Genomic DNA, 16,001 nt, shown 5'->3' with positions numbered 1-16,001 from the left:
TCCGACTGTGTGTGGTCTGCATCGGACTGTTTCCGTCAGAATATCCGACGGACCAAGTTTTCCAACTTGCTGGTAAAATTTTCCGACAAAATGCTCCTATCGGACATACTCCGATCATGTGTAGCCTACTCCGACGGACAAATTGCCACGCATGCTCAGATCAAATTCCTAGACCAAAGCTATTGGCTACTAGCCTGAACGTAGTCCTGTCATAATGAAATATCGTCATCACGTTATGTACAATCAGATTTTCCGACAATTTAGTCCGAACGTGTGTATGCAACATCACTTCCGGACCTCTTCCGGAATTAATCCGTCAGAATCTCCGACCGTGTGTACAAGGGCTTAGGAAAACAAACTTATTTCTTTTCATTTCAATGTTACCATTAAAATCAAGATGGCTACCTAGCCAGTAAAAAGTGTACATTTTGCCATTGTTGTTAAATGAAATATAGGCAGGTGTGTATTTTTTTTACCAAACAAGGGAGCAACCTTAGGTAGAAAATAGACTGGCATTGACAAATCACTTAACACTTTTGCTGCCAGAGCTGTTTTTTCACGTTTAACATTTTTATTTTAATCCTGATGATTTTGTAAAACCCCCAAACATACATTTTCTGAAAACAGACACCCTAGAAAAAAAAATAGTGGTAATTCCAATTTTTGCTGTCCCACGAAATTAGTGCAACAGTGTATGCAACATGAAAGTTCATTGAAAATTGCACTTAAGTTAACTTTAGGGCACACAAACGCAATATATTACCCAAATTACCCTGTTGCACCAAGTAAATAGATACCCAATATGTCTTTAAAATAAAACTTTTAAATAGTGTGTACTTGTGAAACGGCAAAAAAAATCAGTACCCTATATTTTCCATCCGCTTTCCTCCCTTCACTCTAAAGACATGCTGGTAGGTTAATCGGATCCTGTCTAAATTAGCCCTAGTATATGTATGAATATGTGTTAGGGACCTTAGGTTGTAAGCTCCTTGAGGGTAGGGACTGATGTGAATGTATAATGTATATGTAAAGTGCTGCATAAATTGACGGCGCTATATAAGTACCTGAAATAAAATAAATAAATTAAGTGATGCTTTAAAATCACAGATCATCAGTTTAGAGTTAACCATTAATAAGGAGCCTAGAATTATTGCTCTAACTAGTGACAATATGAAACGTGTATTGCAAGTGACATTTTCTCATGTAGGCAACCCCAACACGTGCATTTACATTTGTATGTTCGATTGAGCCAAATCTTCAGTGATTTTTAGGTGCTTGGTAAAAATAGAATGTAACACTACTACATAATAAACAATCCCTGGAATTCTGAATTTAATTTAAAAAAAAATGATATACAGTATTGGTGAAATAATGTGTATTTTAGTACATTTCCTGCTTCTGAGATAAATACTGCATGAGTTATTTTAATGCAAAAATGTATGCAGTATTTATCTCTTGTGCATATGAGGTGGGCACACTATGTATCAATAAGTAAAAGCGTGGGCCCTAGGTGCAAAGCTGAGTTGTTACACATGATAATGATGCAAACAGGGCACCATATTTGAACAAGGACCTTTATGGCAGGATCATTTTGGCACTTACGTTGTTTACAAACCACATGCTGGAATTACTTCTTTATCTATTGGCTTTGTATGGGTATATATATTTAATGTCTGAGTACACAAAAACTGGCCATAGATGGTTCAAAATTCGGCCAGTTTAGCAGCAACCAGACAAATTTTCATCCATCTATGGGCAGGCTGCTTGTACTAAAGTTGATTTTCAGTACAACCAGTCTGTTAGCATTTTTTGTGTTTGATCACTGCCAGTGGCTATAGCCATCAGCACTAATCATTGTATTCTGATGGCGGGGAAACCTCTCTATCAGAAAACAATAGCCCAGCAGGAGGGATTTTCCAATTAATGCTGTCTGTGTTAAAGGGGAAATTGAGTAATTTTCTTTCCTTCAACTCTGGCCAAATATTTTTTTTTCCATGCAGTGGGACTGTGCCTGCACTGCATGAATTAACTGCTCATTTGTATCTAGGAGTCCAGAAAGATGAGATATATTCACCTAATCCTCCAATCCTTACAGCTCAAGAACGGTTTCTTTAACTCCTGTGGGCACAGCCTCACTACATGGGGAAAAAAAATTGCCCAGAGTTGGGCTTTAAAGTATGGCCAGCCCAGAGTTACAAAGGACTTTGCAAAAGTGAAATGCCCCAGGGATTATATGGGCATGGGAGGTAAAACCAGATCATACAAAAAGAGTACAAAATTTATTGGAAATACACAAAAGCTTGATATACAAAAATAAGAATACCTATAAAAACAATAATACAGTGCCTTGCGAAAGTATTCGGCCCCCTTGAACTTTTCAACCTTTTACCACATTTCAGGCTTCAAACATAAAGATATAAAATTTTTATTTTTTGTGAAGAATCAACAAGTGGGACACAATTGTGAAGTGGAACGAAATCTATTGGATTTTTAACTAATAAAAAAATAAAAAGTGGGGCGTGCAAAATTATTCGGCCCCCTTGCGTTAATACTTTGTAGAGCCACCTATTGCTGCCATTACAGCTGCAAGTTTGCTTGGGGTATATCTCTATCAGTTTTGCACATCGAGAGACTGAAATTCTTGCCCATTCTTCCTTGCAAAACAGCTCAAGCTCAGTGAGGTTGGATGGAGAGCGTTTGTGAACAGCAGTTTTCAGCTCTTTCCACAGATTCTCGATTGGATTCAGGTCTGGACTTTGACTTGGCCATTCTAATACCTGGATACGTTTATTTGTGAACCATTCCTTTGTAGATTTTGCTGTATGTTTGGGATCATTGTCTTGTTGGAAGATAAATCTCCGTCCCAGTTTCAGGTCTTTTGCAGACTCCAACAGGTTTTCATCCAGAATGGTCCTGTATTTGGCTGCATCCATCTTCCCCTCAATTTTAACCATCTTCCCTGTCCCTGCTGAAGAAAATCAACCATGATGCTGCCACCACCATGTTTGACAGTGGGGATGGTGTGTTGATGGTGATGAGCTGTGTTGCTTTTACGCCAAACATATCGTTTTGCATTGTGGGCAAAAAGTTCGATTTTGGTTTCATCTGACCAGAGCACCTTTTCCCACATGTTTGGTGTGTCTCCCAGGTGGCTTGTGGCAAACTTTAGAAGAGACTTTTTATGGATATCTTTGAGAAATGGCTTTCTTCTTGCCACTCTTCCATAAAGGCCAGATTTGTGCAGTGTACGACTGATTGTTGTCCTATGGACAGACTCTCCCACCTCAGCTGTAGTTCTCTGCAGTTCATCCAGAGTGATCAAGGGCCTCTTGGCTGCATCTCTGATCAGTCTTCTCCTTGTCTGAGCTGAAAGTTTAGAGGGACGGCCAGGTCTTGGTAGATTTGCAGTGGTCTGATACTCCTTCCATTTCAAAATGATCGCTTGCACAGTGCTCCTTGGGATGTTTAAAGCTTGGGAAATCTTTTTGTATCCAAATCCGGCTTTAAACTTCTCCACAACAGTATTACGGACCTGCCTGGTGTGTTCCTTGGTCTTCATAATGCTCTCTGCGCTTTCAACAGAACCCTGAGACTATCACAGAGCAGGTGCATTTATAAAGAGACTTGATTACGCACAGGTGGATTCTATTTATCACCATCAGTCATTTAGGACAACATTGGATCATTCAAAGATCCTCGCTGAACTTCTGGAGTGAGTTTGCTGCACTGAAAGTAAAGGGGCCGAATAATTTTGCACGCACCACTTTTCAGTTTTTTATTTGCTAAAAAAGTTTAAATTATCCAATAGATTTCATTCCACTTCACAATTGTGTCCCACTTGTTGGTGATTCTTCACAGAAAATTTAAATTTTATATCTTTATGTTTGAAGCCTGAAATGTGGCAAAAGGTTGAAAAGTTCAAGGGGGCCGAATACTTTCGCAAGACACTGTATATGACATAAATGATAAACAGGAAAGATTTACTAATATACACATGAGGTCTAGACATGTAGTCGACCAAAATGTGTCTACAGTTTACCCGACATGTTTCGGAAAAATGGTGTAGTATTTCCTTCTTCAGAGTGTCAGCTGACCTATGCTGTTTTTTCTATTAACAAAAGAAAAACAGAATAATAATACAAAATTCATAATATATGTAGACATAAACAATTGTAGAGGATGGAAAATACTTACATAATTTGTGTCTTTTTACACAACAAGATGGATTGACAGAAAGCGAGGCTGAAATCTTCCTGCTCCGCTCCATCATGTTCTCAGGACTCAAAAAAATTGTATTTGGGGGCCACAAGAGTCTTCACATCATTTAATGTTGTATGAATCCAAATACAGCAGAAAGAGGAGGTGAAAGGATTATGTATTGAAAGTTAGCAGCGCTTGCATCACCGCACAACACATCACTGTTCACAAGGATTAAGCCAAAGGGGCCGAGACATGTGGATCTATCATGAAAGAGAAATGAAGTAAATATGTTTGCAAGAAAAGTACCAGAAGTTGTCTCAATATAGAGCCAGTGTATGAAGAGCAAATTTGTTGCACCCCTAGGGGATGGACCTCCACATTAGTAAGGAGAATTCACCCAGAGAGGATAGTGCTCGGAATGTCCAGAGGCAGAACGCCAGTAATGCTCACCTGTCTAGGTTTCAATGTCTTACATTGCAGAGATGGGAGGCATGTATGCCGTACAGGCTGTGCAGCAAAATGACTCCAAACCTACCTGGCTTTGCTTGAGCATACAGGGACCATCCAATGCATCCAATGAATGAGAGTAGTGTTTGACAGGTGATCGGCAGGGTCATCCGATTGATGAAACCTGGCGATACACCTGTCATAAGACGCAATAACATTGATGGAGCCGCAGACACAGCAAGTGGGCAGGGACCAGTGGCAGGATGAAAAAACCCAAGTGCACAAGTGCGGGCTCGCGAGAAAGAGAGCCCGCAGCCCAAGTAGAGGGAAGGCCCCATGGCGCAGTGAAAACCAGGGGGCCCCCCAGTGACGGGGAGCCTCAATCCATCAAGGGGCGAGAACTGCAACGCTACTATATCATATAGATAGATTGTATACATATAATGTGGTGGGGTCTGGAGTAGAGGTCGACTGATATGGGTTTTTCTCTGGCCGATGCCGATATTTAGAAATCGCGGCGGCCGATGGCCAATAAATTATGCCGATTTTTTTTGGGCAGATATGTTAATCCGATTTTTTTTTCCTTCATCTCATAAAATCTAACAGACACCTTTCACACTTGGGCGTTTTTCAGGCGCTTTTGGGCTAAAAAATAGCACCTGTAAAGTGCCTGCAAAACGGCTCCCCTGCAGTTTCTGTGAAAGCCTGAGTGCTTTCACACTGATGCGATGCACTGGCAGGACGTTAAAAAAAGTCCTGCAAGCAGCATCTTTGGAGCGGTATATACCGCTCCTCCACCACTCCTGCCCATTGAAATTAATGGGCAGCACTGCCGAAACACCTGCAATGCGATTTGGCAGTGGCACTTCACAGGCGCATTTAACCCCTTCCTCGGCTGCTAGCTGGGTTATAAGTGCCCCGCTAGCAGCCGAATAGCGCCGCTAAAACTAGCAGCATTTTACCGGCAACGCCTGCCTGCTCCAGTGTGTATGCAGCCTTAAGTAATAAGTGATACAGAAAATGTCTTACATTTAAACATTTATTAAACAAAACAAACTTCCAATCAGTTCACTTGTATGTATAATTTAGATTTAAAAAAAAAAAACTATATATTAAATATTAAATACACAAAAACAGGTAATCAAAACTTTTGGACGAAAAAAATGGGCTAACTTTATCGTTTTCGTTTTTTTTTAAATCATTAGTGTATTTTTTCCCAAAAAATTGCATTTGAAAGACCTCTGCGCAAATATCGTGTGACATATAATATTGCAACAACCACTATTTTATTCCCTAGGGTCCCTGCTAAAAATATATATATAATTGTTGGGGGTTCTGAGTGATTTTCTAGCAGAAAATACAGGATTTTTACTTGTAAGCAACAAGTGTCAGAAAAGATGTAGTCTTTAAATGGTTAAACTGAGAACTCCTACACACAGAGTTCAGTTCATTGATAACTACAAACATTGTATCTCTTTGATCTTTTCTTGGCAGACTGCCCAGAGAGGAGACAAGTTGCTCCACTAAAGAATTCAGGCAACTTGCATTGACTTCTATTACAGCCCGTTCACACCTGAACGTTTTGTAGCCCTACGCCTGAAGCTACAAAACGCTGGAGGGGAAAAAATCCATTATTCTCAATGGAGATGGTTCACATCTCCACTTCATGTCGCCTGAAGCCCTACGCCTGAAGCTCAAACAAGTTCCGGACCCTTTTTTGTCGCGCAAATTGGGCTGATTTGGGCGTTTTCATTCCCATAGAAACTAATGGAAACGCTCGATTCGAGCGTTTAGCGCGACAACGAGCGTTTCTACGGGCGTTTTGACGCTGTATCTGCTCAAGAAAAAATAAGCAGATGAACAATATTTTTCCTATTGGCTGAAAAAAAAAACGCCGAAGTTAAAAAACGCTCGTTGTCGCGCGTTGTAGTGTGTCAAAACGCTCGTTGTCGCGCGTTGTAGTGTGTCAAAACGCTCGTTGTCGCGCGTTGTAGTGTGACAAAACGCTCGTTGTCGCGCGACAAAACGCCGGTAAAAACGTTCAAACACGCTACGCTCAGGTGTGAATGCAGCCTTATACAGAAGTCTTTTGCAAGTAGCACTGAAGTTATAATCGGCCGATGCCGATTAATTAAAAAACGCCAAATATCGGGGGGGGCGTGGCCTGGAGCGGCATGAGATAGGACGCATGTGAGCTGAGCTCCGCCGGCCGTACATCCTGAATACCTATCCTGAGACACAGATCACCTTTTTTTCCTCCGTTTTAACCACACCGCTGACCGGACAACCGTGGGGCACATGTTGCCGACGAAGCGGAACAGTGCAGCGGCCGCCAAACTGTCACAATACCGGCATGAAGGACCAGGCCCCGCAGACCAAGATGGCGCCGCCATGCAGGGGGAGGAGGACGCGCGGAGCGCAGACACGAACAGGCTCCTCGATGCCATTACGGCCTGCCAGGAAGCGGTAACGAACTGCCAGACTAACCTCACAGCCAGGATTGAGGAGGTAAAGGTAGATATATCGCTGGTTCGGCAAGACTTTCAGAAGCTTAGGGAGAGGGTCACTGAAGCTGAAACCCGCCTGAGTAATGTAGAGGACTCCCTCCCCCCCTTCAGATCTCCTCAGAGGCCATGCAGCACCAAGTACATCAAATCCTTCAGAAGCAGGATGACATTGAGAACAGAATTCGCAGATGTAACCTGCGTTTTATAGGCCTGCCAGAGGGGGTGGAGGGCAGAGACCCCCCAACTTATTTGGAAAAGTTACTTGTGGACACCTATGGCAGGGACTCATTCTCCCCCATGTTTGCAGTGGAACGCGCACATAGGTTGTCAGGGAAGCCTCCCCCCCCCGGGGGCGCCCCCCCGTACTTTTATTGCCAAATTCCTGAATTTTAGGGACAGAGACACCCTTCTACGGCTTAGCAGGGAAAAGGGGAATATTCCTTTTGAAAACAAAACCGTGGCAGTTTTCCCTGATTTCTCCTCTGAAGTTCAGAAAAAACGCAAAAGTTTTATGGAAGTGAAGAGACGCCTGCGCATCAAGAATATAAAGTATGCCATGTTATTTCCTGCTCGTCTGCGTGTGGAAGGCACGGACCGGGCCCACTTCTTTGAGGATCCTGAAACAGCGCTGTCGTGGCTTGAGCGTCGGGATGCGGACAGATGAGTATATGTGCAAAGATGACAATACCCTTTTTTTTTCCCACTTACACACTTCCTACTGTACCAGTTTCCCTGGATTGGGGCCGTGTTTATACACCTTTTCACTAACCATGTCACGGCCTGTCAGTTCTTCCTACTAGGCACACTACTTTCAGATCTAAACTGTTGTGCTGTTGACTGTCTCTGTTTTGCTTCATGTGACTTAACATTCTCATTGGAATACACATATGGCTGGAGCGGGCCTGTTGTGACGGGACACCTGTCCGCCTGGACCCACTTTGCACCGGATCACACTCCTACCTGAGAGACTGTGGACAGGTTCCCCTACCCCGTCTGTGCTGGAACTCCTTACTCTGGCCTGGTGTCTTCTGCAAACAGGCATTGGCCAAGTGTTATCTCACTGTGCGCTACAGCTACCCTCACCGGTGCCTATGTTGAAACTTTACCTTTGGTTGTTTGACTACTTATTATGGAAATGTATGCCCCCCTTTTTTTTTTCCCCTTTTTTTTTTTCTTTCTCTTTTTCTTTTTTCCCTTTTTTTTTGTGTGTCCTCCTGGCCGGCGGAGGGGACCAAATAACCAACAAGCTCACTCTGCTCTGTGAGCGCAGTCCTATAGTGTCACATAATACAGCGAAGTTTCGCCCAAAGTTTCACTGTGTGCCTCTCGGATTGGAACAACCGGCATAACATGTTGCTTTTTTCTTCTCCTGTCTATATGGGTGATTCCCAGTCGCGGGGTTGTTCCTGTCCGAGTTGGACATTGTTTATGCCCTGTTGGCGGTTTGGGGTCAATGCCCGCACTAATTGGGGTCAGTGCAGGGCGGGGAGGGGGGGTGTATGGTTTTTCTGGGGTACACAGGTTTTTGTTGTTTTTCTTCTTGAGTTTTCTTATTACTGTTTTCTATGGTACAATGTATGTCTGGTTGGAGGGGTGGGGCCTCCCTTTATTCGGGGTGGGCAGGCAGTGGCTGCTCTGTTTTTGTGGGTTGATCTGTCTCCTGGAGTCTCACCATTGATTGATAAACACCCATGGCCACACTGAAATTCCTTACCTGGAACGTGAGGGGATTGGGGGACCCTATTAAGCGGTCAGCAGTTTTTGGGCAGCTTAAAAAAATGAAGGCAGACGTGGTGGCCTTAGTGGAAACACATGCTGAGGGTCCTATGCTCAGGGCGCTCCGGCGTCCTTGGATAGGCTGGGGGTATCACTCAGTTCATACTACCCATTCCAGGGGTGTCTCCCTCCTGATAGCTAAACACACACATTTTGAACTCCAGGATTCGGTCATCGACCCCTTGGGTAGATTTGTATTTCTTAAGGCCAAACTGCATGGTGATATGTTTCTTATAATGGCTTTTTATGTGCCCCCACCATTCCAGTTTGGAGTGCTGTCTGAGGGATTTAACTATATGGCCCTTCATCCTGCTGCCTCCGTGGTGTGGCTGGGGGACTTTAATAATGTGTTAGACAGGTCCCTAGATAGGATGGCGTGCCCCACTCGGGCTACCCCAGGCCCCTCCCTGACCAGGTTTGCCAGACTTCTCCGCGATTTCCACTTGATGGACTCATGGCGCACTAGGCATCCAACTCAACGCGTTTTCACATGTTTCTCTGCTACTCATCACTCTATGTCCCGTATAGACCTCATACTCTTCTCCGCTTCTCTCCTCCCTAGACTTGATGACGTGGGCCTATACCCCAGATCGCTCTCTGACCACTGTCCCTACTGGATGACGCGCTCCCTACGGCACACTCATCCCCTAACGTCTTGGCGCCTTAATCCTTTTTGGTTAACTCTCCTCCCTGACGATGGGGACCTTGAATCGGGGTGGCGGGCTTTTTTTGAGACTAACGAGGGTTCGGCCAGACCGTATGTAGTTTGGGAAGCTTTTAAACTTCATGCTAGAATGACCTTACAGACCCAAATTAACCGGGTAAAGCGAGCTTCTGCTGCTAAGGAAGCTGAGGCGACACATACTCTACAGACGCTGGAACAGGATTTTGTACGCGACCCCTCGGCAGAAAAGGCAGATAGTATTAGACTTTGTTCCAGAACACTTGACCTGTTGCTTTATGAAAAGTCCAAACAGAAATTGTTCTTTCTCAGACAGAGGTCGTTTGAGCATGGTGAGCGAGCGGGGAAACTATTGGCTTATCTAGTTCATGGTGAAGAGAGACCTCCTGTGGTGATCTCCCTCTGCTCGCCGCAGGGTGTACTTGAGACGGATCCAATACGGGTCACGCAGATGTTTCGTGACTTCTTCACCTCTCTGTACACCTCTACTGCCTCGGCTGACCCCTCTCTGATGGAATCTTTTCTAAATGGATTGCAGTTTCCCCAATTGACCGAGGCGCAGGTCTCTGAGCTGGAGGCACCCCTGACCCGGGATGAAATAGTCTCAGCAATTGCTACATTCCCACCATCCAAGGCCCCGGGCTCAGATGGCTTGCCGATAGAATTTTACTCTACTTTCATAGACTTACTGGCCCCTAGGCTTCTAGCAATTTACGAGTCCATATTTCAGAACGCCGAACTCCCACCATCCATGACAGAAGCGACTATTGTGTTAATCCCTAAACCTGGAAAGGACCCGCACCTCCCGGAATCTTATCGCCCTATCTCCCTCTTGCAGGTTGATGTTAAGATACTCGCTAAGATTCTTGCCATCCGGCTCAATAATGTAATCCTCTCGCTGATCCATATGGATCAAGCGGGATTCATGCCCGGTAGAAACACGTCGTTTAACCTCCGTAGATTGTTTATTAATCTCCAGACTCCCCATGATGACCCTGGTTCCAGGATAATAGTCGCCTTGGACACCACCAAGGCTTTTGATTCTGTTGAGTGGAGATACCTATAGAATTGCCTGGCTCGGTTTGGTATAGGGCCTAAGTTTATTAGGTGGATCCAACTACTTTATCAAAACCCGGTGGCCAAGGTTTTGGCGAATGGCTGGCCCTCGGAGCGTTTTTTTCTGTCTAGAGGGACTAGGCAGGGGTGTCCTCTGTCGCCCTTGCTGTATGCTTTGGCGGCGGAGCCACTCGCTATCGCAATTCATGAACACGTAGGCATTGTGGGTTTGGGTAGGGGTGGAATAGTGGAGAAGATTAGCACTTATGCTGATGATACCCTATTGTACCTGAATGATTCGACTCAATCACTCCCCCTTGCTTTGACACTGATAGAAGACTTCGGTAAGTTTTCCGGTCTTAAAATTAACTGGGACAAGTCACAGATTTTGCCCCTGGACAGTTTCCCGCCCCCTAGGGACAGTGCTCTGCTCCCTTTGCAGAGGGTAGACACGGTTAAATATCTTGGCGTCCTGACTTCCAGATCCCCGTCTGACTACATTAAACTTAATATAACTCCTTTGATTGACCTGATTAAACAAAAAACGCAGCTTTGGGCGCGCCTTCCCCTGGGGGTTATGGGGCGTACAAATCTGATCAAGATGATTCTCCTTCCTAAAATTTTATATGTGCTTTGGCACTCCCCCGTCTACCTGGTTCTTAAACATTTTAAGGTGATAGAGGCCCTCTTAAAACCCTTTGTGTGGGGTAACAGTAGACACAAACTAGCATGGCAAAAATTATATCTACCCACTGACCTAGCAGGATTGGCAATGCCGGACTTTAATGTCTATTATATAGCTTCTCAGTTGTCGCAAATGTTTCATGTTGATAAAACGGATAAAGACAGGTTTTTGCGCTTTTTGTGCCCGTCCTGGATCGGGCCTACCTTAGACCCGATGGTGGCGATAGTTGGGGGGCCGGAGAGGGGAGGAGGGAGGGAGTCTGCCACATCTCTTCTTTACCATTACAGGAGGGTGTGGCGCATTGCCTCTCTTAAGCTGAGCCTCCCACCCCTGCATGAGTACACCCCCATTTGTATAATTGGTGCCTCCCAGAATTCAGACGGATTGTGGATAGCGGATCATGGTGCGGGAAGGGCATATTTTACATGTCTCATATACTTACTAATGGCAAGCTGAAATCCTTCTCCGCTTGACAGGCGGAATATGGGCTCCCGAACCACTTTTATTATAGATATCTGCAGATTCAGCATGCCTACCGTGCCCAATTCCCTACAGGTGACCCATCTGTACCCCCCAATCCACTGATGGCGGCAGTTAAAAACCCAGATCCCAAAAAATTAATTTCACAGTTTTATGCTATGTTATCACTCCCTTCCATGACTGTAGCTGCCTTCTCTCTTAAAAATAGGTGGGTGGGGGAACTGGGGCCTATTACTGATGATGAATGGAGTGATGCGCTGGATACCTGTAAATTAGCATCGCCCAGACTCTCTGACCGGTTAACTCAAATTTTTATTACGCACAAAGCGTATCTCACGCCGCTCACGGTCTCCAGGTACAGGCGCGAATGCCCTGGCACCTGCCCTATGTGTGCACGTGCGTCTGGTACCTTTTTTCATCTTCTCTGGGAGTGTCCTAAGATTCAGGCGTACTGGTCCCAGGTGGTGAGGTTTCTACATGATAGGATGGGTTCCCCAGCCGTACTTCAGCCAAAGCTGTGCCTGTTGGGTATTTTCCCGGGCACGGCTTTGAACAAATACACTAAAATATTTTTACATGAAACCCTATTTTCTGCTCGAAAAATGATTGCTAGAGTCTGGATGAGACCTGACCCTCCAACGATTTCCCAATGGCTTGGTGACATCAACGGTGTCTTGCCTTTTAAGAAACTTATATACCTGCACAGGGGATGCCCTTTCAAATATGAGAAGATCTGGGACAGGTGGTTTAAAAACCCTGCTACATGTATAACTTAATCTGCCCCCTGCGGAGCACTGTTAGCTACTGCAGATAGGATTTAGTAGGAGAGCTGGGTATGGGCGAATGGGGACGGGAAGGGGAGGGGTGGGTGGATTTCTAGGGGAGATGATCTGAATCCGGTAACCATTTTATACCATGTACTGATTTGTAGACTTATGTGAAACGTGTACCGTATATACTCGAGTATAAGCCGAGATTTTCAGCCTCTTTTTTGAGGCTGAAAGTGCCCCCCTCGGCTTATACTCGAGTCATCGCTGTCTGCCCGCTCGATCAGCGTGTCGAGCAGACAGACAGCGGCCATTCTATCATTCAAAAGCCGCGCCTCCGGCTCCGCCTTCGCCTGTGATAGGCGGAACACTGAATTTCCCAGCAGCCTGTGTTCCGCCTATCACGGACATCGTATCATCCTCGTACTACGGACGAGGATGATACGATGTCCGTGATAGGCGGAACACAGGCTGCTGGGAAATTCAGTGTTCCGCCTATCACAGGCGAAGGCGGAGGCTTTTGAATTTTACAATGGCCGCCGAGGCGCCGACGAAGAGGGCACGGGACGGAGGCAAGGCAAGGCACGGGACGGAGGCAAGGCAAGGCACGACACGGGACGGAGGCAAGGCACGGCGGCACGGCGGCAAGGCACGGCACGGGACGGAGGCAAGGAGGCAAGGCACGGGACGGAGGCTCGGGACACAGGTAGGCTGGACACACACACACACACACACACACACACACACACACACACACACACACACACACACACACACACACACGGATGGATGGATGGAGACACACACACACAGGGATGGATGGATGGAGACACACACACACAGGGATGGATGGATGGATGGATGGAGACACACACACACAGGGATGGATGGATGGATGGACACACACACACACAGGGATGGATGGACGGACACACAGGGATGGACGGACACACAGGGATGGACGGACACACAGGGATGGACGGACACACACACAGGGATGGACAGGCATGTCTCACCCTCGGCTTATACACGAGTCAATAAGTTTGCCAGTTTTTTTGGGGGTAAATTGGGGGCCTCGGCTTATATTCGGGTCGGCCTATACTCGAGTATATACGGTACATTCATTGTATGTGACGATTGCATCTGTGAATATCATGTGATTTGATGGAGACCGTATTGGTCCTTATTTTTTGTATGTACCATACCTTGTTTATTTTTTCAATAAAAAGAACTCATGTTTAAAAAAAAAAACGCCAAATATCAGCTGATATATCAGTCGACCTCTAGTCTGGAGAGTGGAGGTATCAGCCATCGCTTGTACAGCTAAAAAATACAAAAGTTACAATTTGGTTAGAATTTATGGGACAGACAATACAAGTGACTATTGAACTTTCAATACATAATCCTTTCACCTCCCTCTTTCTGCTGTATTTGGATTCATACAACATTAAATTGTGTGAAGTCTCTTGTGGCCGCCATATACAAATTTTTTGAGTCCTGAGAACGTGATGGAGCGGAGCAGGAAGATTTCAGCCTCACTTTCTGTCAATCCATCTTGTTGTGTAAAAAGACACAAATTATGTACAGTAAGTATTTTCCATCCTCTACAATTGTTTGTCTTTCCATGCTTAGGAAACAGCGAAGTGGCCACTGTTACTACATATATTGTTCTATTTACTCATTATGAATTTTTTATTATTATTCTGTTTTTCTTTTATTGATAGAAAAAACAGCATACCTCAGCTCAGCACCTGAAGAAGGAAATAAATACTATACCATTTTTCCAAAATATGTCAGGGATACTGTAGACACATTTTGGTCGACTACATGTCTAGACCTCATGTGTATATAGTAAATCTTTTCTGTTTATCATTCGTGTCATATATTATTGTTTTTATAGGTATTCTTATTTTTGTATATCGAGCGTAAGTCAATTTTGTACTTTTTTACACTTTTTGTATGATCTGGTTTTACCTCCCATGCCCATATAATCCCTGGGGCATTTCCCTTTTGCAAATTTCTATATACTGTATGGGATGTGGCATGGGTTTCCAGTTCTGATTCTCAATAGAGGTTACTCTTAAACAATTTTCTCACAAAGGACAAACAAACCAGAAGGAAGAGATGCATATTCATGATTGATTTTCAGGCATACGTTTAATCCTCAGACCTTTTTTGTCTTTCCCTAGAGGACATCAAGAAATTCTGCTGTCAGCTGTCTACATTTCCTGATTCATCACTGAGGAGGATATATGAGTATTACAGAGATGATCTGATCTACATTCTGGAGAACTTGAACCCTCATTCTGTCCTTAGTGAACTAAAATCTTGGGATGTCTTAAATGTAGAGGTAAGTCAACAATGTTTCCAAAAATGATCTGCACTGTATGTCAGCAAAAGGTAACAATGGGAATAAAGGTAGTCATACATACCTAAATGTTCCCAATTCTCAAACTGCTGTTTGAAGGTCCTGGTTAAAGTGATATCTGGTGCATGAAAGTTGGTTAACCTCTTAAGGACCAAGCCTCTTTTTCAGATTCGGCGTTTTCATGTTTAAAACATTTTTTTTTGCTAGAAAATTATTTAGAACCCCCAAACACGATATATTGTTTTTTTCTAACACCCTAGAGAATAAAATGGCAGTCATTGCAATACTTTTTTTCACACCGTATTTGCGCAGCGGTCTTACAAGCGCACTTTTTTTTGGAAAAAATTCACTTTTTTGAATAAAAAAATAAGACAACAGTAAAATTAGCCCAATTTTTTTATATTCTCTCCATACCCAGCAGTGTGAAGGACCTGATCGCCTCCACGGCTACCGATGGCTCCGGTAAGCAGCAGAGGGCGCGGAAGAGAGGCGGGAGGGGGGTTGGCACCTCTCCCGCTGCCGATAAAGGTGATCTTGCGGCGGACCCGCCGCAGAGACCACCATTATCGTACACACGACTGGCGCCTGAAGAGATGGCTATCTTGGTTGTGGCAGCAGCTGCTGCCGTTATCGAGATATCCCTTTTCAAAAAATGGACATACACCATCGTGCGCTGGTCGTAAAGTGGTTAAGAGGTCAAGGGAGGGGTTAATTGACTGATTATAATCTGCACAACTGTTGGTCTTTTTTTCACTCCTTCACTCCCGCCATAACTAAAAATAATAACTCTGTTAGGAATTTCCCTTGTGATCAGTAAAAAATACTTCAGGTGTTCTGAGAAGCAGGAAAATGTATTTCTGATGTGGCCCACAACAGAGAGACATGCTTACAGGACGAAAGCTGAAGAAAAATGTCTCCCAAAAGACCGTGTTACGCCCTCACATACCCCATAAGAATAACATCTCTGTGCTTCTATTGGCTGAGGGAACATAAATAACGTTGTCATGGCACAGGCTGGCACTTTATTAGCTAT

General features: G+C 44.5%; 1 protein-coding gene across 2 annotated transcripts in view; it reads left to right on the top strand.

Moving 5' to 3' along the window:
- The window catches only part of LOC143988996 (uncharacterized), a 97,070-nt gene that overhangs the window by 15,468 nt on the left and 65,601 nt on the right, over positions 1 to 16,001 (top strand). For both annotated transcript variants that reach the window (XM_077488981.1, XM_077488980.1), the window contains exon 4: positions 14,790 to 14,950. In XM_077488981.1, coding sequence (XP_077345107.1) covers positions 14,790 to 14,950 — 161 coding nt within the window. The remainder of the gene's footprint in view (positions 1 to 14,789; positions 14,951 to 16,001) is intronic.

Source organism: Lithobates pipiens, unplaced genomic scaffold, assembly GCF_037356315.1.
Source record: "Lithobates pipiens isolate NorthernLeopardFrog02 unplaced genomic scaffold, aLitPip1_a1.2 Scaffold_18, whole genome shotgun sequence".
NCBI classification, from domain to species: Eukaryota; Metazoa; Chordata; class Amphibia; order Anura; family Ranidae; genus Lithobates; species Lithobates pipiens.
This window is presented reverse-complemented; position numbering and strand designations above follow the sequence as displayed.